Consider the following 25233-nt stretch of genomic DNA (forward strand, 5'->3'; position numbering starts at 1 on the left):
CAGCTCTTCGATGCAATATTTTCTCGCATGTAGTGGCAGAGGCTACATTTGTTTTCTTTCAAACACAACTTCATTCCTGCGCCTAATACGGTGGTCACACGGTGTACTTTTGATCATGATCTAGCCCGATCTGGGTCGAATTTCTTGGTCGCGATTGGCTTCTTTGCTCAATCTGCGGAAGGGAGCCAACCGCGGTCGAACATTCCGATCCAGATCGGTCTCGATCGCTATCAAAAGTGGCCGTGTGACACCGGTATAAGACAAATTGAAGCACTCTACGAGAGAACTAGTCGGTAAATACACTTCGCAATGATCTGGAAAAATCGTGTCCTATGAAAGATATATGCAGACCCTGTGTCCACCAAAACATTGTCTCTGCGTTCACACGCACCCTGCGCGGCCCTGCTCATAAAGGTAATTAACTTCAACAGTGTGGTGCTGCATCGAGCTCACTCATCTTTGAGCGTTGTCTATGTGCTTGGGCAGCAAGAGAATGCAAAAACTAACGTGTCAACCTCATCAGCGCGGCCTAGCTCCAGTGGTAGAGTTCGGGATCCGCAATGTGCTAACTGTGCGTGGCGTAGAAACGCGCTAAATGAGCCCGCGCAAGTAAGAACATGAAAAACGGTATTCGCGTGGGTACGCGGACAATAGCATCATGCTTGCAAGAATAACAGTAGCAAAAAAAATTATTCGCACAGTCGATCAAGTGAAATACTTACGTGCGTGCAGTGACCGCTTCGCTGACCACTAAGCGCGTTTCACTCACGGTCAGTAGTGGTTTACAATCATATGCATATGTATTTATTCGACAATTGTTAAGACTCGACATTACTTTATTATGAACATAGTACAGTGAGACGGTGTAAGGGAAACAAGACAGTGTAAGACGGTGTAAGAGTAGAGATGGCCCTAACGCTGCAATATTATTGGCGCGCACGAACAATTCTTGCCGTACGCCATATCTTTTATACAAACTTCGCGCACGATCTACGTTAAGGTTCACCGTGAGCGAAACTTGTTTCAAATTCAGACATTCGAAAGAACAGCCATTCCAGGTAAAGATACGTAAAAAATAGGTAAACAAATATATCTTTATAACAAGTTCTGTTATAATCCCTATTGCAATTGACAGTATGTATAAATAAATAAATAAATAAATAAATAAATAAATAAATAAATAAATAAATAAATAAATAAATAAATAAATACTAAAAATAAAAATCCAGCACCTGGGCTGTATCAGTTGCGCTGGCATCTGTGATCACTGTCGCGCGTCGGTTCGCTGCAGGTACCGCGCTGCTCGATCGCCACGCTTATACTTTGACATTTGGCTATAAGCACCCTGCACTGCACCAGATCCAATAAATTTTGCATGATTGAGCTGTTCACTTGCGTCGGAAGCGTATGGAGTAACCAACGCATATCTACCAACCACTCACACGCGTCGTCGGGCCGCCGGCGCCTGGTTCCAAGTATTGCCCGATAGCTACGTACGCGCCTGCTTTCGCTAAATGAGGCAACCCTCAACCGCGAAACGTAATGGTGATCAGATTCAATCGACGATACGGTCACATGTGCCCAGCAAAAACAACGAAATATACCGCTGATTAGCACGCCAGGTTTCGACGAAGCAAACGCGGCTGCCGCCGTTACCGACGACAAAACACCACATCGCTGGGCTTGCTGTTGCCATGGCACACTACACTGAGCGCGCACGCGAGCACGTGATACATGTAACAAGTCAAGCGGCACAAGACAAGCCAAGCGGAAGAAATAATAGAAATAATGCGCAGCGAAGATCACACAACCGAAGTGCGGCCGGCCTGCTCTCGCAAGGCTCACAGTCCAAAATGGCGGCGTAACATGTTCTGACGCTAGACGTCGCCCGTGTCGGGAAATGGCGCTACTCAAACGGCGGTTTGTGAAAAGGTCTATAAAAACGCCGCGCGGTTGGTGAGAACGCGGGCAAAACGCCGACGGCGTTGACAACAATTCTGCGCGTTGCTGGTGCTGCTGCGTGCCCAAGTTTGTACAGCTGATAAAACTACTATCCTTACTCCGTACAGCTCTCTACTAATTTGCTATCGCAATTGATGCTTCGCCTTTCGAATCAAACTGCGACAATTTTCCCTAGCACGTTCAAGAAGACGACGAAGACCCGCGCCGTGATTGCATGAGTATCTGTTACTGGCTGACACTCGCACTCAAAGACGCAAAACACAATTTTCAAGCTCACCGACAACACTCCAAAATCAGCTTTTCTCGCGAACAAAATGTGCTGGGAGCAAGACACCGGCGGAAAAATCTTATCTCACTTTTCATAGGCCGACAGCAGCAGCGAGACCTTCAAGAGTGCGGTTGCTATGGCAACGTTGACGTTTGGGGCACCAGTCCCAGTGCTCTTTGCGAAAAACAGCATGTTACTTCCGCCACATTTTCTCCAAACCATCCGTGCTGGCCCGAGCCTCTCCTACGCTTTCCTTCCTCCATGGACCCCCTCCTTAATCTCACTCTCGCCGGTACTCCCATCCCCCGCACGTCATCCTGCCGGGTTTTAGGCTTTCCCCTCCAAGACCACTCTTTCAGCCGCGCAATACAGTCCACGATCACCACCTGCCACCAAGTAACTCACTTAGTCCGACGAGTGGTCAGGCGTCGCGGCGGTCTCGACGAATGCAGAGCCAATCAACTTGTAACAGCTTTTGCCTTGAACAAAATCCTTTATTCCCTGCCATACTGCACACTTACGCAGACGCAAATGCATCGCATTCAATCGGCTTTAAACACTCTCTATAAAGCTGCCCTACATCTTCCGACACACGCATCCACAGCCAAACTATACGCAACAGGCTTATTTCTTCCCCTTGCAGAGCTCTTGTGCCTCCATAGGGATCGACAACTTGGCCGCCTATCCAGCTCTGCGCAGGGTCATTGGCTACTGCAGCGGGCTGGCATCCGGCCCATTGACTTTCCTCTGTACACTCCTCAACGACCTCTTCCCAGCAATCTCCGCTGTGCCCCTATTCCCTCTAATATGACCCCACATCTTCATGAGGGACGACGACAAGCCCGCGCTCACTTCCACGACCCTTTTCCACCGGACACTTTCACATGCTACGTCGACGCAGCGTATTACCAAACTCATGGCTCCACTGCTTGTGTGACAATGCCGACCCCCCTTGGCATTCCCATCACTTCCACCGCTGGCCCCTTCTCACTTCCTACTTCTTCTCTATCCCTTGAATTGGCCGCGATCGTTCACGCAACGCACGAACTAACCCTTCTTCCTCCCTCTCCTCGGTATCGCATTTGCTCGGACTCCATGGCGGCAATCAGGGCTCTTCGCGACAACAGACTTCCCGATAATCTTCATGACGACCTTTCTGACGCTCTCTCCCTTCTCTCCCCTGCTTTGGTCACTGTGGTGTGGGTGCCAGGTCATGCGGGGATTATCGGCAATAAGCTCGCTCATGAGCTTGCCCGCGAGATTAATAGCCGGGCGCCGACGATCCCCTGGCCTTGCCCGCCCATAGCGGACGAGGCACACTTTTATAAGAAAACTCTGAAGCAGCACTACAAACACCTCCGGCATTCATTGCAGACGCTTCCGCCACCACACCCTCGTCTCTCCACTGCCCAAGTACGCACCCTCAGGGCCATCCAGCTCAACACCTTGATCACTCCAGCACGCCTATACCTTTATCGTTACCGCTCAGACCCCTCATGTCCCAACTGCCCCTCTACGTACGCAAATGTAGAGCACATCCTTTTCTCTTGCCCCGCAGCCCTACAATCCCCTCACTACCCTAACCCCCCACCTCCCCACTGGCGGGTGTGGTTGGCGTCGGCGGCCTTCGCCGACCAGCTGGCCATGGTCCTCCTGGCGGAGGAATATCTATAGGTCTTAGTCTGACCTCGAATAAAGTCTTTTCTCTCTCTCTCTCCCTCCATGGAGACAGACATTCAACAAGAGCGGACACTCCCATTAAGACTAGCGGCCCAATTTAAAACCCCTTGATAATTTGAAAGTAGCGACACTCGCTTCCCCGCCGCACTTTCCTCCTCGATTCTCCTCACGTGCCGGATGCAGCTCGCTGCGCACGGCACGCTTTTCTCCTTGGCACCCGCGGACGGGCCGCAGCATTCGATGGAAGCTCGTGATTTTCGGCCAGTTGTGCGTCCCAGTGGTGTAGAAAATGTTGACAAATGGTGCTAACAGCATCAATAATGTTGAAGGTAACGTTTATGAGGAGGTTGGTTTCTTCTTAAAGCCGTATGAATGGGGCATGCTGATGCAAAATGAGCTTTGAGGTGAGGTCTATACGCCATCCATTTTTTGAAGCGAAAGCTTCATTACGCTACCTCGGGCATCCGTCGGCGACTCAACAGTTTTCACCTTGAGAGCTACAGGTCAAACCACAAAAGAGCATTAAGGCGCGTTTATAGTCCATCGGCACGCGGGCGAGCGTCATTAGACGCCGGGCACGTCGGAGTGCATTGGCCGCGCATCCGGTTACGTTGGCGGCGCGAGTACGTCGAACAATTGGTCGAACTATAGCCGCTGTTGTTCTCGCCAACATGACATAACGTGTGCGCGCGTTCACGCTACGTCGGAGCATGTTTAGGCCTTTACAGAGCCCTGAAAGGAGACATTCCCGCCGTTGCCCGAGTAGAGTTGGGCGAAACCACACCTCGGCCACAGCTCGACAATGGACCTAGCCAGGGCAGTGAAGCTTTCCCTATCAACCAGGGTCAACCAAAGCTACACAGCAATTTTTAGGGGCAAATCACCTTAGGGCCGAGCCTTGCCCCTCCCTCGTCGCCAAAAATTCCGGAATGGGCGCCGGGCTGAGCGGTCGCACGTCACCTCGGCTCCGCTACATTTGCCCGTTCTGACCACTCCACCTTGTATCGGACACGCGTACTGATAAACTCGGCGCAGATGCGCATCAGTGATGCGCAGTATGTTCAGCGCGCTCGCTCGTGCCTTTATAAGCTGTGGCTCAATAAACTTGGTTGCTATTCTTGCACTCACAATGATGCTGTTAGCGTCGTCCCTGTGCCCGGTGCACTAGTCGTACACACCTCGCTATCGCCCCAGGCACTGTGCCGGAGATTCGAGCCCTTATCAGCGGGGCCCTGAGGACCCCACTCTCAACCGGTAGGACCATCCCACCTCCTCCTATCGGTTCGAGAAGAACGAAGCGGGCGCTGACCCGCTAAGACTCGCAAGTAAGCCTAGCTCGCACTCGTCGAGCGATGACCTGCTAGCCTCCTTAACCCCATGGATACACCACCTACGACGGCGGGTCTGCAAGCCGGACAATCTCCGACCATGCAGCCCCTTCTAGCCCCCCCGACGCCCCAGCTCGCGGACCTACAGGAGATGGAGGAACTTACCTCGGCCAGTGACGACGACCGAGCGTCCTCCCCGCTGCTCCCGCAGGCTGCCCAACAACAAAGGACACAGTCCGACACAAACTGGGAACTGGTGCTCTCCCGGCGTCAGAAGCAAAAACAAGAGCGCCAGGACCGAGCACGAGAACTGGAAGGCCAGGCTACTGGGCCGGCCGGAATTCAGTCCCCGCCAGGCTCTGCCAGCAACGCGCTGGTAAACAACTCGCCTCCTACCACGCAAACGGACTCTGCCGTTGATAAAAGACTCTGCCGAAGAGGTCACTGAAGTCTGCAGGTCTCTTTCAGTGTCAAAAGAGCACGCAAAGCAATTTGTTGCGAGTTGAACATGCAGCAACATATTCATTCTCTAGACATAGGCTATCCATATGATTAGAAATAATTGTTAGTTGGCTACCTCTTTCTCTTTAAGAATATAATAAACTTTGTCCTGTGCACACATTGCAATATAATGTGTTTGTGCATGGTGTTCACACTCGAAGTTAAAATAACATGTGGAGGTGAAAAACATCGAATGAGGTTGCTGCCGTTCGTGCTTCTAATGCGCTTGTTTTCCTATGGGGCTCCTGCTCTGCCCAGGGGCGCTGCGAAAATGGTGCTAAAAAGCGCCCTCTGTCCTGAACTGGGTAGTACCAAGCTCGGTCGTCTGCTTCGGAAAGCACGTTTACAATATGGACCCGCCACTTTCGGTTGTGTTGTACCACGGCTTGTAGCGAATATCGGGCGCGGAAGATTTTTTCAGGGGTGGCACGCTGCGTAAAGGCAAGAAATTGTGCAACGCCGAATACGCGTACGCCGTTCAAGAAATAAGCGCTGAAGTTTTAGCGCGATGTCAATCGCAACTGAAGCGAGTCGCGTACGAAGTTGAACTTCAGGTAAGGTTTGCACGCTGCTAGGTTCCGGCGCACAATCGCGAGGAAATGCCTGCTATAAATGAATTTATAGCAGCGATAAGCAGACATCTTGTGTACGGAACTATTCGAGCGCACGACGGTATGCGCCGCGACGGCAGCGCTCCTTCAACATGCCGCGAAACGGCGGGCTTCCTGCAATCTTTGTTGACTGCATGCCGCTAGACAAGTAGTTAGTTATGCGTGCGCTGTAGTAGGGGCCATCTATCCATTTAGCAACTGATAAATTACTGATGCATGCATATGAGCCCGCAGTTACGTATACTACGTGCGAATCACGCTGCAGCGCGAGCTCGTGCGCTGCTCGCTTGATGTAGCTTTTAATGACAACGCTCGAACATCGATGTGCTGTAATCAATACTGCCTTGCTGCGCTACCTCAACGTGCTGGCATGAGGTCAATGATGAGCACATTTAACTCTCAAACCTGTGCTGCTCGTAGTGGGCTAGCGAAGTTATCCAGCACGCCCGACGCTCCTCTTCGTGAGGCCTTGAAATAAAACGGTAAAATCTGATGTTGGGATTCAGGCCTTCTTCCTTGTGGCAGCTCAAGACGCAGAAGTAACGACGGTGACGCTTTTTCGAGGCTGATCGAGCTGGGTCTCTCCGGATCGGCGTCGCCGATTCCTTCTTCTTACAGCATTACGTCCCACGGCACACGGAGAGTCCGTTTTCGTTAAACTAGGCTGCGTCCAGCTCGCAGCGTGGTCGGCGTGGCCTTTGAGAAGTGACGAGCCTTTTCGCACTCGCAACAGAAGGCAGAAAAAGTGCGAATCAACGTAAAACTCGAGCTAGAAACGTGCTTCGCCACAGCCAGAGCTCAATACTACCCAAGCTGGTACTACCCAGATACCTTTTCTCGCCGCCACCAGGCGCGCGCTACTATGCCTCAAACTCCAGGGCAAGACACCCATTGTCAGCCTTTTCAGCAAGAAAGCGAAAGTATGATTAAAAGTCGTGCACGTCCGCCTCAACAATGATGCAATTAGCCTTTAGCCACATTAAGATTTTAAGGGCAAAGGTAGAGGCAACTCAAAAGAAACCATAAATGATTTGGGTAACAGGACTCTGGTACTGACATATTAAGAGCGAGGGGGGGGGGGGGCGGGGGGGCTTCGGCATAGCCGGGGGCGGGGGGCCGCGGTCGAGATACGAGAATTGACTAGAAGATTCGCAGGCTTTGTTCATGCTACGGGATCACAACTTCAACCAAAGGTTCGAGAACGACCGTCGAAGGCCATAAAAGCGGCCTGCGGGAATCGGATGGGGGATCAGACCGCGCCGGTGAAGAGATGTGACGTGAAAACCGACCAACTGCGGAAGAAGGGGATTCCCCGGCAAGCTAGTCGACGAGTTCATAGAGCGTCTGCATTTCCGGAAGAAGTTACTTCTTCGAGATTTGCCTCGAGCGACGCCGAGATCGTACGGCTCAAGACCAGCACAGGTGAATACTGTCACGTAGTAGTGACGGTAAAGAAAGTGACGGTAAAGAAAACAGTCGCAAAACTGTGTATGACGAAACTGGTTGTTTATTGGGCGAACCAGGCAACAGAAAGAAGCATCAATAACGTTCTAGAAACCTCCGATACAGGCGCGTCCTGCGCCGAGCGATAACGTTTAACATTTGTTAGCCGGTGGAAAGCGGCCACCGGTGAAAGATAAACATGTATACGTGTCAATACGATTGGACACTTATTGTTCATATTAATTTTGTACTTTACGTGTTGGACTCTTAGTGCTCGTTAATTATTTTCCTGGGTTTTGTGAACACCCATCCGGATTGTATTGGGATGTGTCTAGCCTAAGTGTGCACGTGTGTGTGTGTGACTGCCTTGTGTGAAGAATACATCTTGTTGTGTTTTGACAACTCTGGGCTCTGACTCGGTCTTTGGATCACAACCGGCGTTCGCTGGTGCACCAAAGGGCCCTTGTTTAATTAAGTGTCCTTGCTTTCGTGGGGTTATTTTCGGAAGCTGATAAGTCGGCTTTGGAATTTGGCCCGGCGTTGGCGCCTCGTTCACGGGGTGTGTGACACGCGTTCATGACCGCGCCGATTTCTCTACTACCGTACTATCATCACCATAAACGTACTGCCGGTGGTACGCGCTAAGACCCCTCCCTGCTGCTCTCGTCCGGCAGTAGACGCGATGATGGGACTTTGTAGCGCCAGCCCGCCCTCTTTACCTTTTCCGCCTTATTTCCGATCTACAAGCCGAAGTGCCACCTTGATGTTTCTGTCGGCTTTTTTTCTTTCCTGCAGCGGCGGAACTGTAACTACGCGACGGAGGCTCCTCAAATGTTGGCGCTACTTTAAAAAGCGTAGACGCTATGAAGGAGCGTTCTACAGACCTATAGGGAGAGGTTCAGAAGTGGGTCATGGCGGTTCGTTCATTTTGGCAGAGTGACTAGTTGCACGCTTTTCGAAGAAATAAGGGCCTAACTGAAGAGAGATCAGAAAACACTAAGCCAAACTGGAGGGAAGTAAAAAAAAAATGGGGCCTCCCTCTGGCATGTTCTCGAACACTTTCAGGTAACAGAGTTGCACTATTAATCCTAACTGGACAACAAATTGGTATGACTGCGTTGGCTTAAAATGTCACTTAGGTTGACCACCCTGTAGAAGCCTATCGAAAAATTCGACTTCAGACAAGCCGATTGCAAAAGACGGCATCTGTACAACTTATAAAATAAGGTGGGCACTTGCACTTGGCATAAGAGCGTGGTCGTGCTATTCACAGTGAAAACGTGCCGGCTTGTTCACGAAATATCACAAATAAATTCGTGGATACGGGAGCACGTACTTCAAGGGAGCAGTTCCTTAAAGGGACACTAAAGAGAAACAGGAAGTTCAGCTGGAATAAAAGAGGGACCTTCAGGAATGCATGCAGTTTTTGTTGGGTGCAAAAATATGAGTTATTAGTGGAGAAATTCGTAAACAAAGACCAAATATCTCTTCCTCAATTTCTCTCACCCAAGATTTGGCGCTGAAGCAGTGTCGTCACAGATTTCATTGCTCTCGGCGAATCAGAATGCGCCATGATACGTCACCGCTTGCGTAAACGGCCGAGGCACTGGATGCATCATGGCTGCATGCATGGTCGCTGCGTTTGCGTTCGCCGCGATGGATACCGTTGCTGCAGCTGAACCTTGCAACGAAGAGCTCGCCAGGGAAGCAGGACTGCATTTCAGCGATATTCAGTGAAACGGAGCGCGAAATGATCCTCCGTGCTCGAGCGGTAGGTGTTTCCGCGTGCGATGGCGGTGAGCCGCCGGCCGCGCCGGCGGAGAGCTTCGTTTTCGTCAACGGAAGGCGAAGCGTCCGGTCCGCCAGGCGACGATGTTCCCGACAGAACAAGCGCAGAAAGTTGCGCACGTAATCGGTATGGTTATTTCGTGGCTTTATTTAATGACATTCAGCACTCACCGAGCCGCCAGTTTGCTGCTGCAGGGGCACCGGAAGGGGGTTTGATGAAGGCCGCATTGAGGGAACAGCTGCTCGAGAAAGGACTGACCTCTGGGGCACGCCAAGATACTTTTCGAGGGCAGGATTATACACATAATCCGAGGGCGAGAAATGCAGAGAGCACACCATCGGTTTCTCTGGCTCTTTTGCCATTTTATCATCGGCAGAGCACTGAGCCATTGCGAACGCCGGGGAGCCGGGGCTCACCGCGCGACACCACATGAACGGACACAATCGAGTCAACACTGCCGCTGCCCCTGAGCAAGCACCTTGGGCCATTTATACAGCTCTCAACACTACACACACGAGGCATTTTCTGGTTGTTTCCCGCGAAGTCAACGTTTTTTGAGCCACGCAACACGCAACCAAACACCGTAGAGCGGAACAGGCGCGCGCGACGATGCATTGACCAAAAACGAAACTACGAAACTATCACGACCGGGTGTATCGCCATGCCATTTTTTCTTATTTATTTAATTTTGTGCTAAACTTGTACTTCCTCGCTTGAAACGGCTTAAAAAGTTGGCAAATGCTGTTTATGTACGTTTAAGGTGTATTTCATTTTGCGTTTTATTAACAGCAATAAATCGCTCTCGACCAATCGCGACCGGCTTCCATTTGTAATCTCCCACGTCAGAAGGTGTAGTGCGGGAAATTAGAAGGGGCGTCAGCACCTATCATTCAGTTTTTCGCTATTTTCTCGCCTATTAAACATCTGTTTGCAGTAAGAATGGTATGGCTGTGATCGCGAAAGGATAATCTACCATTTAAGCTCAACTTCCGGTTTCTCTTTAGTGTCCCTTTAACGTCAAGGTTTAGTTCCTTTGTGAAACATACGCCCGCCACCGGACGCACGTGTGCTTGGTCTTTATGTGCTTCTGTTTTGAGATTTAGAATGCCGATAATTTAACTGTACCTGTCGGCGTCTGACGAACGCGCTTTCGATCGTTTACTTGCACTTCACACTCACCAGTGGCATCCGCTAGCGACCGCACGTACAGCGGGTTCTTGGCCAGACCCCCACACGTCAATAGGCCGGACAACGAGTGGCCCGTGTCGGTCAGGGCGTCTATGATGTGGCGTGACCCGTACTGCGACAAGCATCAGAAGGGAGATTACACTGGCGCTATCACTGGGCAGAACCAGCGACGAGACACTTTGTGTACGGACACATTTACCTCGCCGCAAACAAAATATATTTACTCGTAATTTACACACACAAACTGAGATTACCGAGGACACTGGGAAGTTCACAATGACAAGCTCAGACTGCAGTCTTCGATTTCAAGTTACATTCATAGGTGGGGACGAAAATCGTCTTCATCGCGCAATCCATTGTCCGTATATTTTTTTGCACGTGGGGGTACCCCTTGAGCAATATTGCCTTCAAAATGTTGTAACTGCCTAATGCACATGTCCCGCACAAAAGCGCTCAATGTGACTAAGTGTTCGACAGGAAAGCTACTTGTTACATATTAATATTGTTACGCGAAGAACGAGTCAATTAGACGAGCAACTATTTTAATAATACATTTACAACAGCGTTTGCAGCGCTGAGCCTCGTTCAAACAACTAAATACAACACGCGTGTAGCAATATGGTGGGTTCTTATTTACGTGTAACGAGTAATCGCTGCTTAGAAATCAATTCGGTGCATTCACAATAGAACGACATAGCTTGGCAGCTATTGGACATAAAAGCCACTGCGGCTTCTAAACTAAGGCAAAAGTTAGGAAAACACATTCTGTTAGCAGAATATGAACGCTTGTCGTAGTTGTGTGCAAGAAGCGAATACAGTGAAGAACCAAAGTACACGATGGGTGAGGAGGTTCGGCTCTCACAGGCAGCAAGTTTTTTTGTTTTTTGTTTTTTCGCCCACTTTCATTTGCCACTACCTTACCATTTCTACAGTTCAATTAAAAACTACAAATAATTTCTGCTATGCTTTCCATGGTTGTATATAACCACAATCGTGCCCCTCGATTTGTCTGCTTGTTTACATATACGTATACAGTGTCCCACGTAACTTGTGCCCAAATTTTTAAATATGCGAGTGCCACGTAGATGCTTGCTGTCGCTTGGAAGCGAGTCAAACCTTCTTTTCTTTTGCCTAAATGCATGATTAGTAATACGTAAATAATTAACTTCCCAAATATTATAATCAGAACAAAATTGTCAATCAGAAAATTATAGACAATCATGAAAAGTTCCCGATCCATCTTTTCTAGACTGTACATATATCAAGACTGCAGTTCGCATACTTTGGCATCGATTCTGTTGCTACAAACGACAACCGCTGGCTGCCTGCTCTATACGCATTACATATTGCGCTCAACCTGCCCAGTTGCACTTGTTCCTCAATACCTCAACAAGAATATTAGCTGTGGCAGCTACCGTTGGCTCCTTTATATCGCCTACTACCGCGTTTGTGTCTCTAAGCATTACGCCTATAAATTTCTTCTCCATCACTCGTTGCGAGGTTATTAGCTGCTTAACGAGTTTACCTCACACCTATAGTCAACGCGTAGTACACCTGGCCCTGACGTTATGTCGAGGCCAGGTCGAACTTTGCATCAGCGAACTCACCGCCAGTGCTTGAAGCGTAGCGAGGTACAGCCTCGCGAGATCCTCCTCGTCAGCCGACAGCGTCAGTCCGCAAATCTGCGTCATGTATAGACTGCGTCAGGTCACTTCCTCTTTTCCGGCTATTTTACTATTGCTGCACCTATAACCCAGTCATCTCGGGCAACGCGCATGTGATGGCGTGTCATTAGAAGCTGCTCTTTGGGTGACGTGCAAATGGCTGGTCCACGTGACGCACGGAAATGAGTCGATGCGAAAGCTGATGCAACGTGCTTCTGACTCGTGTAAACGCTGGAATAACTGAGCACGCAACGAAATATTTACAGCGAACGAAGCATATGCAACAGGTTTTCTTCCGTCGCGACAAAGGGCGCGAAGCGGGCACCAACGCACATGTATAAGACAGGCACCACTTGTCTTTTGCTCCACCGCGGAACGCATTTGAATGCGAGCTGACAGCGGCTACTTGCTTCGTTTCATACCGACAACGCGGCGAATGCTACGCAAGCAGTGCGGTCATAGAAGTATCACTGCGCGCGTTTCTGCAAGTGTCACTCCGTCAGTTGTTTTAAAGCGGGTAACTTGGCTCTTTCAGCTGTTTTCATGATTGGTCAGACGTCTGTGGTGGTCGATGGTCCGCCTCGACAAGGAAAACGTACGTTCATTCATTCTCTCTCTCTCTCTCTCTCTCTCTGTGTGTGTCGCTCTCTGGTTCGTTCGCTCGTTCACTCGTTCTCTAGTTCGTTCGTTCGTTCGTTCGTTCGTTCGTTCGTTCGTTCGTTCGTTCGTTCGTTCGTTCGTTCGTTCGTTCGTTCGTTCGTTCGTTCGTTCGTTCGTTCGTTCGTTCGTTCGTTCGTTCGTTCGTTCGTTCGTTCGTTCGTTCGTTCGTTCGTTCGTTCGTTCGTTTGCTCGCTCGCCCGCTCCCTCGTTCATTCGCTCGTTCTCTCGATCTCTCGTTTGTTTGCTCGTTCGTTCGCTCGTTCCCTCGTTTGTTCGTTCGCTGGTTCGCTCACTCCCTAGTTCGTTCGCTCGTTCGCTCGATCTCTCGTTCGTTTGCTCGTTCGTTCGCTCGTTCCCTCGTTTGTTCGTTCGTCCGTTCGCCCGTTCGCTCGCTCACTCGTTCGTTCGCTCGTTCCCTCGTTTGTTCTATTCACTTACGTTGACAATCATCGTCCATGATTTCTGCACAATTGTATCATCTGCAACGCTTTCTGCGAAATAACTGTTTCATCGTCAGCCTATTTATGTCCACTGCAGGACGAAGGCCTCTCCCTGTGATCTCCAATTACCCATGTCTTGCGCAAGCTCATTCCAACTTGCGCCTGCAAATTTCCTAACCTCATCATCCCACCTGATTTTCTGCCGTCCTCGACTGCGCTTCCCTTCTCTTGGTATCCATTCTGTAACCCTAATGGTCCACCGGTTATCCATCCTACGCATTACATGGCCTGCCCAGCTCCATTTCTTCCGCTTAATGTCAACTAGAATATCGGCTATCCCTGTTTGTTCTCTGATCCACACCGCTCTCTTCCTGTCTCTTAACGTTAGTCCTAAGATTTTTCGTTCCATCGCCCTTTGTACGGTCCTTAACTTGTTCTCGAGCTTCTTTGTTAACCTCCAAGTTTCTGCCGCATATGTTAGCACCGGTAGAATGCAATGATTGTACACTTTTCTTTTCAACGACAGTGGTAAGATCCCAGTCAGGATTTGGCAATGCCTGCCGTATGCACTCATCCCCAATTTTATTCTGTAAATTTCTTTCTCTTGATCAGGGTCCCCTGTGAGTAAATGACCTAGATAAACGTACTCCTTTAGAGACTGTAGAGGCTGACTGGCGATCCTCAATTATTGTTTCCTTGCCAGGCTATTGAACATTATGTTTGTCGTTTGCACATTAATTTTCAACCCCACTCTTACACTTTCTCGGTTAAGGTCCTCAATCATTTGTTGTAATTCGTCCCCATTATTGTTGAATAGGACAATGTCATCGGCAAACCGAAGGTTGCTGAGGTATTCGCCACTGATCCTCACTCCTAAGCTTCCCCAGTCTAAGAGCTTGAATATTTCTTCTAAGCATGCAGTCAATAGCATTGGAGAGATTGTGTCTCCTTGTCTGACCCCTTTCTTGGTAGGTATCTTCCTACTTTTCTTGCAGAGAACCAAGGTTGCTGTGCAATCCTTGTAGATATCTGCCAAGATGCCTCCTGTGACATGGATATGATCCATCGTAGAATATCCCTTCCTGAAGCCAGCCTGTTCTCATGGTTGGCTGAAGTCAAGTGTTGTCCTGCTTCTATTGGAAATTATCTTGGTGAATATCTTATACAAAACTGAAAGCAAGCTAATGGGTCTATAATTCTTGAATTCTTTAACGTCTCCTTTCTTATAGATTAGTATAATGTTGGCGTTCTTCCATCTCTCTGGTACACTTGAAGTTGGGAGGCATTGCGTATAAAGGGCCGCAAGCTTTTCAAGCATGATATCTCCTCCATCTTTGATTAGATCTACTGTTATTCCATCTTCTCCAGCAGCTTTTCCCCTGGTCATGTCTTTCAAGGCCCTTCTAACTTCGTCGCTAGTTATAGAAGGAGCCTGTGTATCCGGTTCATCACTATTTCGAATGAAAGTAGCTCGGCCGCTCTGGGCACTGTACAGGTCTGTATAGAATTATTCCGCTGCTTTACTATGTCATCGAAATTGCTGATGATATCACCATGCTTATCTTTCAGTGCATACATCTTGCCTTGTCCTATGCCAAGCTTTCTTCTTACTGAGTTAATGCTGCGTCCATATTTTACTGCTTCCTCAATCTTTTCCGCGTTATAATTTCGGATATCCCTTACTTTCTTCTTATTGATCAGTTTCGACAGTTCAGCGAATTCTAACTGATTTCTCGAGTTTGACACTTTCATGTTTCGCCGTTTCTTTATTATTTGAAGAATTTCTGAAGGGCTATTTAAAGAATCATCAGGTATTGCCTGGGATATTATTGGCCTTAGTGAGGTTAGAAAAACTGGTGAGGCTTTTATATAGTGCTGACTAACGGCCACGTCCTCTGCTACAAAGGTCTTCCAGATAAGACAGAATTTGGAGTAGGATTTCTAGTCCATAAGGACATAGCGGGCAACATTGATGAATTCTACAACATTAATGAGAGGGTAGCAGTCGTCGTAATAAAGCTGAACAGGAGGTATAGAATTAAGGTAGTACAAGCCTACGCCCCAACCTCCAGTCAAAACGATGAAGAAATAGAACAGCTTTATGAAGATGTTGAATTAGCAGTGAGAAAGGTGCAAACGCAGTATACTGTGTCATGGGAGACTTCAGTGCAAAAGTGGGGAAAATGCAGGATGGTGAGCAAGCAATTTGCAACTACGGCATCGGCTCTAGGAACACTAGAGAAGAGATGAAATACCGTATAGACTCGTGTAAGGGCCGCACGTTTCTTTCACGACTCTGACTAGGTGCGGCCCTTACACGGGACCGAACCATTTGGTTCGGTCCCGCCTAAGGGCTGCTACTAGATTGGTCTAGATACTGTATGCCGCTACTAGATGACTCTCGCCGGCTAGTAGTGGCGAGCGGAAGTACGCAGAGGGAAAATTCGCCGATGCGCGCGCGCGGTATCAAGGCTCCGAACGCAATTGCTGCTCGCTGGAACTTTTTTTTGTCCAAATTGTGGGCTGCCAAGTTGGGGGTGCGGCCCTTACACGGGTGTGGCTATTACAGGAGTCTATACGGTAGATTTTACACTCTCTGCCGATCCCAGCATAGTGCAGGATGTAGAAGCGTTAGGTAGGGTAAGGTGCGGTGACCATAGGTTAGTAAGGTCTAGGATTTCTCTCAATCTGAAGAGAGAAAGAATAAAATTAGTCAGGAAGAAACAGTCCAACCTAGACGTAGTAAGGGTAAAAGCAGACCATTTCAGGCTGGTGCTCGCCAACAAGTATGCTGCTTTAGAACAGGAAGACGAAGATAGCATAGAGGTAATGAATGAAACCGTAACTACGCTGATCTCAGAAGCAGCATTTGAAGTGGGAGGTAAGGCACCAAGGCAACCAGTAGGTAAGCTCTCCAAAGTAACAAAGGACCTAAAAAAGAAATAAATACTTGATATGTTACAACTAGAACTTTTGGGCGCAAGGCTAGCGTCGAATCACGTAATACTTGTGAACGTTCATGCTTCCTGTAGGCGGCATACTAAGTTCTAATCACGCGTGCAAGCGGTGCGCCGCAGCCTTGTGCTAGCAAAAAGGTGCCACACAGCTCGTTTTGGGGTAAAGAATTAAAGATCTTGGACGGCCTCCATGTAATGTTTAGCTCATATCTTGCGACGTAAAAGTGAGATAGCTAGATACGTACTGTTACCCCGAATCACACTGCGCGTACTGCGAAGTGATGGGTTCGGATCCCACCGGCTGCAAGTTGTTTTTTCGTCCACTTTCATTCCCCGTTGGCTTATCATTTTTACACTTCATTTAAAAAGCACAAATAATTTCCCCTACACCTTCCTTGGATTCATTATCTGTTGGCTTCATATGAATGTGTCTAGCAAAACATTGCCCCTCGATTTCCCTTCTTCTTGTTCATGGCGCATACTAACACATTGTTTTCATATGTGGCGCACTATTTTAAATCCAATAGCTTTCTTTGGCTCTTTCGGCCGTTTTCGCGGTTGGTGGTCGATAGTCGGTGGTCGGCTGTCAATGCATCGTCCTTCGCGCAAGACTGCCAACTTTCTTGCGATTCCTAGGCAGCCTTACAAACTCTGCAGTTTCGGCTGCGCATGGTTCTCACCAGCTGCTAGTATATATGGACCTAGACACCCTTATCACCAAGCTTTTTGAGAGCGGACATTACATTATACTTCAGTGGCTGCAGAGCCACTGCCAAATTATCAGAGCAGTACGCAGCTTTCACATTGAAGGTGAGAGCTCCAGCGAGCGTCCTGAGCTAAAACGAATGTACTGCGAGCGTTCAAATTAAGCCAGCCAAACGTAGCGCATGCTTCCATTGGGCTCTGGAGTGCTCAAAAAACGACCAGCTGAATGTACCTTATGACTCTTCAAAGCCAAGTTAGTTGATGATGATGATGATAACCTTGAAGGTGCATGTGGGATTTGTTTTATGGCCTTCGGCCGATTGAGTTGCCAGGCCGGCAACTCCTGAAGGTGCCAAACGGCTATCACTACAAAGCCTAATGAAACGCTCTTCGAGTCCCCAAAGTCCGAACGAACAAAGACGCTTGTACACACCATGCCCCGTAGAGTTGGGTCGGCGAGCGGTGACCGGTTGCCATGGAAGTCGGGCCACACGTGGAGGTCGGCCGCCAGCTTTGACGGGGAATCGAGGCCTTGCCTCTCGCACATGGACTGGAGCAGATCGTTGAGCGTGTCCTCGGGCCTCCTGAGCAATTGCACGAAGCGAGTAATATCACAATAGAACACTAGTATAACGCAAACAACGAGAGAACACGAGAATAGCACATCGACACGGCGTGCTTCGTGTGCTCTTCTCGTGTCCTCCTCTTGTTTACGCTACACTAAAGTATTCCAAGATGGCGTACAAACGCGGCCACGCTGAACGACAAGCTGAACAACATCAACGGCTAAGCAGGTTCGATCTGCACTGACGTGACAGTAGCCGACGACTGGTCAGAATCAGTCACGTCTCGCGCATAGTGCATTACACCATAGATTTAGATTACTGATAATACTAGAGGGAAACCTGGTGCCGTTGTCTTTGTCTTCCACCTATCCGGCTGTTCTGCCAGTGTGGGAGTGATGGGCAGTGAACGCACTTGCCCACATTTCATTCTTCGGGCATTGAATAACCTTGTAGAGTTGTATAACAGTCTTCTTGATGCTCAACATGACAAATATCGAGGTTCACATGAGGATATAGTTAACGAATTGATATAGTGAACATGTAAGCAATCACGTTGTAGAACAAGAGATGCGAGAGACTGAAGCCGATGTTTCGAAAGGGTAACTTTTCTTCGTCATGGAGATATCTGCTTTTCTTGGCGGCATGTGTGCATCTCATTCCTTCCTCCCCCTCCCCCTCCCCTTATATTTTTCTCGTAATGAGGGTTCTGCCGGAACGAGTGAAGTGAGTTATATAGACACGAACAAGGAAAACCTTTGCTGCCCTAATTACGGCAAGTCTCTCTGTCGAAACGTTGGCTTCAACCACGAGGCTTCCTTTTTTTAGCCACTATTGATGACATCTAGAAGCAAATTCTTATTCAAAAGTTTATTCTATGGCAATAACTGTTTTCAAACAGCCTAGAATTTCTATCAATCCACGCTGCTTGAAAATTTTAAAGAAAAAAATTTACTCCATCTCTAGCTAAAGGGAACCATGCGTGGATGCGAAGCAGCGGGGAGATGGTTAGCTTGAGCGCGAGATGGTTTCCCGGCAGCGGCCCGAGCGCTCATCGCGGCGCTGCACAGGAGAGAGAATGAGGCGCGCGCGCTCCGTCATATTCATACCGCGGAACTACCGTGGCGCCCCCAGCGGAGTATGCAGCTGTCGCACCACCTGTCGAGCGCGCCGCTCCGGATTCTTGGAGGAGAGAAAGGGGGGAGCGTAGGAGAGGAGAGAGAGGGGGAGGGAACGCGCATGCGCTGTGGGGGTGTGGGACGCGCGAGCGACGGACAGAGCCACCGGCAAGAAATGCTTCGCATTTAAAATTATTACGAACAATTTTGTCTTAGAAAATGTACGTAGGCGTGGAAAGTGCGGTGATTAATGTTTGCGATGGAAATCATGTACCAAAAAAGAAGCTGTAAGTGCAAACCACTTCGTACGCTGGAGACACGTTATAAGCTAGCAACACAACTTTGCGCATAAGCTCCTGTTCTTTCTAGTAAAGAATTCGTTCGAAATCTTAGGGGAGAAATCCGTGCACTGACTACAGCCCCCCCCCCCCCCCCCCCCGAGTTTCCCTTTAGAAATCTGTGGCCGAATTCACGAAGCTTCTTGCCATTGGTCAGCCGCCTTGTTAATGATAAGTCCAGCATCAGGATTGGCTGACAGTTTCTCTTACGAACAATTCTAACGTGCGATGTTATTGTGAATACGGGCCCAGAAGATTAAAATTTCTATGAGTTGTATCAGACCATCCGGGTGACACAATATTTCCCCAGTCTCAATCAGCTCTAAATTAATTCAGTAGAATACATTTCGCATGCCTGTTATTCACTACTACCACTTGTTTCTGTGCTAGCTCGCTACTGTTTAGTTGCATGAACGCTATGCTTAGTCAAATCCCTTTCACTCTGCAACCACCACACCTCCAAATTTAGTGCGGGCCGAGAAACGCGGGGCTGGCGGAGAGGAGTGTGTCAGAACTTCACAAGATACCATTTTCAAACGTGACAGTGCTTGAACGTTCTAGGGGCTCAGCCACTTTTTTGTCACAAGACTAATACCATCCACCTCTTCTGGAAAAAGCGCCAGCATACGATTCCGGGCATGACATGGCTTTAAATGTGTGTTTAAATGTGTGTTTAAATGTGTGAAAAGTGACTCGCTATGCCATCTGTCACGTTTCGTGCCTCAGAGATAGGATATCTGGATGCGTATCACTGAGTTACCAGTGTTGTGTTGCCTCTTTTTCATTTTCTGCCACATGTTTGTTCAGAGTATATATGTGCGATTTCAATAAAACCTCAGTTGAGAGTCAGCGCGGTGTTCGTCTTCGCTGCGTTTGTATCGTCTCTTTTTTTTTTCGCGCTGCTCGCCTAAATAATGGAATACCAATTGACTCCCCCAGCAAACCATCCTTCTGAAGCTTAAATGTATTTGTTTCGGCATAACTGCTCGGGCGGGGCATTTCCGTTAGCAAACATGGAATAAATACCTACTCCTCATTCGGTGACTTGAAAAACACAAAGGTATAATGGGTGGATGCTGTTGTCCGAGTTTGGGCAGAAAAAGGCTGTAAAAAACTAGCACAAGAACAAGTCCTTTTGAACTCTTTTGTCCTCGGTTACAGCCAGTTTCGATAGTCGTAAGTCGCCAGCTCAGGTAGCAGTCCTCGTCTGCAGCGGTAATGCTTAAGTGTAACAAATTTGAGTAAGAAATAGCTCACCGGTCCGGCTTCGTCTTCGCCACTATTTGTGGGTAGGACGGGTGCGTCGAAATTACGTGGTCCACCTGCAGCGTATACATAACAAACACAACACGTCATAGCCTGTAGCGGGAATTTGAATGTTCTTTATATTGTCGTCGTTTAAGCTTCGACGTACAGAGAGATGAGGTGGAGGCACCAGTGCACGTACGTTCCAACTTTATTTAAAAGGTGTCTCAAATGGCTTGGCCTTTCGAGCGCAGAGCTCGAAAGTTCGAATTTATTCATGGTCACTCGGGTACAGCCTTATTTTGCGACACTTTGCTTTTTGTCAAAAAGGCGTGCATATTTGACTCCGAGACACTGACAAAGGCCCAAAGACAAGCAAACCGACCACTGATAAAACTAAGAGTTATACACGTTGGCTTACAGATAAAATGGTCTGTGTGCTGCCGTCATATTTTTTTTTTTTTACTGAGGAGGGCCAGCAATATTTCACCTAGTTACCTTTATATAGAACTCGGCGACTAATAAAAAATGGTTTATTCGGAATGTTAGCAGGTACATGTGTAGTCTCCCGGAAAATTGCTGTTTGTCCGGGCATTATTTGGGCAGCAGGTATGTTGATGTCACGAAAAAAGAAAAAACGGAGGGTTCTTGGCAGTCATGTTCAATACAATATTCGGGTGATAGAGATCCATGCCAGCCGCCAGAGCCAGGGTCTCAAAGGTTCAGATGCATACGGCACACCAATGCCCAAAATCGCTCTTAACCGCTTAACGAAACAGCCGGGAAGGCACCAACGTATTTTTTTTATAATTTGACTCTTCTCCACTACGTTATGAAATCAACGAAACCTTAAATTTTGCGAAATTTTCCGGTAGTCAGATTTCTTAACAGTGAATTCGAAGCCGTAAGGGTGTGGTAGGCAATTAAGTAAAAGTCAAAATGGCTGCTGAGGCGAATACTTTATAGTTTAGAAATACTATAGACACCTGTTGCCTTTTTTGCCATTTGGATGCGAAGCGTCTCGTTTTCGGCCTGCGATACATGTTATGCAGAACAACATGGTTTGCTGTTCGTGCGAAGTTGTCTTTATTGAACAGCGTTGACACCTTGCTTCGCTTCTGTTTAAATTGAAGACCGATTCGCACACTAGACGCGGTTCTACACCATTTGCGCTTGGCGGTAGCCTACACGCCCTACTTCTTGCATCGTGAACGAATAAGGGTGTCATATGAGTGTACACACAGTGGCTCCACGGAAGCTTCTGCGGAGCACCATCTTAATGAGTGGCCGCCACATGACGAGCAGCGACAGATCCTTCCCAGTAGCCTCGCCGCTTTATAGATGGGGCGCGTCCTTTCAAAAGTGCTCGAATTGTTGCCGTGTTCCAAAAAATAGAGATTAGCTCGCAAACATCGGAGACTATCTCGTCGAGAGTGACTTCATCAATTCTGCGTGAACAGTAATTTATGCGCGTTCTTTTTAATTTTCTATACGTTTCAATGACCTGTTCATGCGTGTGTTGCTCTTGTGCTCTTATTACCGCTTTTATTTCATTTTCCTTGGTGTTCTCCGTGCTCCTGAATTTGTTTCTATAGTGCTTTTTTGTTTGGTTACAGACTTGATCGGACCGTGTATCGACATTTGGTTACGTGTTCTTTTTTTACATGTTTTAACATGTGCATGTTACATATACATGTTTTCTTTTTTGGCTAGAATTTGGAGATATCCAGCCCTTTCAGTGTTTAAACTTTTTATTTCACCGCTAATAAAGAAGAAGACTATCGGGAGAGCTCACTGCTCAAACGTGCACACGAAACGAGGGGTGGCGGTCCAGCGGGGAGTGCTGTCGGCCAATACAGGCATAAGTCGAGCGAAGCATCGCGACAAAGCGTACCTACACGAAAAGCATAAATGGCGTTTAAAAAGTGCGAGGCACTTAAAACGTTAGCATTATTGCGTGCCGCACGGTCCCAAGCTCAAAAAGAGTTAGCGTAGCACTGAAATATTTTTTCTAAGCTGTAGTGACTCCACAACACATTTCTTGTCCGTAGAAGAATGAGGCTTAGTAATTGTGAGGGTTGGGAAATAATTGTAAGGTACTTAATTGATTACTGAAGTTACACTCACAATGTTGGACCTGCCATCAACGACATTACCGTGACGTCATGACACCGGGCAAAATTTGCTGACATGGTGTAGCAATACGGCTATGTATGAGGCCGAACAGGGCCGCCTTGAACGTTTCTCCTGGCTGCGCGATCGAGCACGAAAGACGCTGCAATCGCAGGAAGCGAGCCAACCAGAGTAGCATGACGTCACGATGCATTCACGTCCTGGACACCCAAAAACTGGTTCATAAAAACAAGTGTTATAGTAATTATTTAGAGATACCTGACGTTGCCAGCACTCTATCTACGGTTGGAGGGTTTAGACCTGCGTATGACACGCACAGAAAAGTTTTAAAAAATGTTATGTGAGTACTGCGATACATCGTGTAGAGAAAGCAGGGTGGGTTGTCGCATGGTGTTTTATTCTACACACATTACGAACGGGTGATGTGATATAGCGCAAGAACTGGCAAAGAAAGGCCAACGACATGCGACCTGCCATCGGTGCGGCATTGACGCAAAGCCTACGGATGTAGTACGGGGAAGAAGTTCCAATCACCGATATGAATACTTTAAAAATAAGGGCTAAAGTTTTCACAAACTAAAAGCAAAGAGAAAAGGATGTGAAACTTGGCACTGAGTGGGAAAAAAATATCGATCGGTCCATGTACTTATGAGAGAAGGTGTATGCATGCAGCGCCCGGCACACAACGCAAGCCCAGTGGCGCTGTGTTAAAAAATGGGTGAGAGGGAGAAGTATTCAACTTAATTTACAAACGACTCCATCTCAGTCCACTCGTGTTGAAGCGTGAACCGATACCCCGCATGCTAGAGCATGAATGAGATACATGGAGCCAATGGATAACAAACTGGGTGATCCTTCGTCGAGCATAAACATTTATTCGACAGCGTTGTAACGACATTGTATGCTGACTGAGTACATCGATTCATATATAATTATCCTAAAAATGGCTAAGGCGGTTTCACAGATACCGCAATTTCTCACAATAAAAGAGGAGCTACACTGGTTGAGAAGGGCAAGGGGAAAAATTCTTCCGAATTTTACTCTCTTCATGCTTGCAAGAAGCATTGAATGTGCAAGATGTAAATAAAGGCTTAGGTGTAGGGGTCGACCGAAATTGCCTCATCGACCTGCAACTAACTACCCCATATCACAGCGGTCGCAGGCTTGAGGCATTAGATAGAAGACGTGAGAAATAAGAACACTCACCAGGGCCCCGGCTGCGCTCTGTCCCGGTTCGCAGAGCCACATTCCTGGAACCATGGCCGAAAAGAAGGGGCCAGGAGCGCCTGGAGTGAAGATGCACTTCTCGCTTGCCTGCGCACGCGTATTACCACACTTTCGATGTCGAAGCAAGGCGTTTTCTGGCGCGAGTCAGTTCGTAACGAATAGCGTAATATCACAGCACTATACAGACAAGAACAATGACGCCAGGCACAGTGCAGGCGCTGAACTTCCAGTAATGTTATATTGAGTAAACGCCTCGCTAATATCCAAGCGCATGACCGCTATAATTTGGAGCCTGGTGTTGTTCATGAACAAAGCAATCTCCATCGCCCTTTGCCGCCAGCTTTAGTCTAGATGGTATGGTTGCGACGGGGTTTCTTGACGTTTTTACCGTGGTCATTGTTGGTTAACATAAGCAATGTTGGTCTATGCTGGTCGTGTGCTTGGACATAAATGAGGCGTTTATTCAATAATCATCACTTTGACTTTAGCGCTTCTCCTGTGCACTGCATATTTCGCCTTGTCTTTATTGCGCCGTCATTTTTCGGCACCGTAATGTCGAAAAATATTTAACACCACTGCACCACTTCAAGCAGGTTAGTTATGTCGGTGGACTGTAGTCTCTGCATTCACCTCAACTATGCCTTTCCATTCTAGGCATCAAGTAGAAGGCACAAATGGCGTTAGCAGCATTGAAGCAGGCAACATCACTGCTGCTAGATAAAGTCCACATTGACCACTTACATGTTTACACCGATGGGTCGGTCACGCACTCTAGTTCAGCAGCGGCAGTATTTGTCCCAGCCAAATCTACAGTGATAAAATTCAGGACATCGCATTTGACATCAATGACGGCTGTCGAAATTGCAGCTCTGCGTGCAGCAATTGAATTGGTCAATCAGGAAACGCCCCATAAATGGTCCATCTTCTGCGACTTATCATGGACACACAAGAAATTTACCATCGGGCAGTTGAGAAAGGACATGACATTGTATTTCAATGGTTGCCAAGTCATTGTGGTATCCTTGAAAACAAGCAAGCAGACGCAGCCACTCGACCTTCACATGACAGTGGCGATTGTATCGCTATCCCGATGCAGAGAACAGACGCAGCGGGAAAGCTCCGCGCGCTTGCTCGCGAGCTTACGTTGGCCCAATGGAATTCGGCAGACTCTAAAAACCAGCTCCTATGTTCCCTGGATCCTGATCTGAAGCTCCGCCTTCCACATGGCTTACCACGACGGGAGGCAACTCTCATTTCTCGCCTATGGCTAGGAGTAGCTCTTACTAATGCGTACTCCTACCTCATCGGAATGGACACAAATTCAGAATGTGAAGTTTGCGGGTGCAAAAAGACGGCGGCGCGCCTTCTGCATGATTGTCGTCGTTTTAATGCACAAAGAAAGGTCCTCAGCAC

At 48.1% G+C, this 25233-nt stretch overlaps 1 protein-coding gene across 1 annotated transcript in view; it reads right to left on the reverse strand.

The window, feature by feature from the left end:
- LOC119432644 (FGGY carbohydrate kinase domain-containing protein-like) overlaps positions 1 to 25233 on the reverse strand; it is a 92566-nt gene that overhangs the window by 13329 nt on the left and 54004 nt on the right. The window contains 5 exon segments of the mRNA XM_049658341.1: positions 10762 to 10882; positions 12378 to 12452; positions 17630 to 17780; positions 20473 to 20537; positions 23800 to 23907. Of these exon segments, the coding sequence (XP_049514298.1) occupies positions 10762 to 10882; positions 12378 to 12452; positions 17630 to 17780; positions 20473 to 20537; positions 23800 to 23907 (520 nt within the window).

This window comes from Dermacentor silvarum, chromosome 11 (genome assembly GCF_013339745.2).
Source record: "Dermacentor silvarum isolate Dsil-2018 chromosome 11, BIME_Dsil_1.4, whole genome shotgun sequence".
Classification (NCBI taxonomy): Eukaryota; Metazoa; Arthropoda; class Arachnida; order Ixodida; family Ixodidae; genus Dermacentor; species Dermacentor silvarum.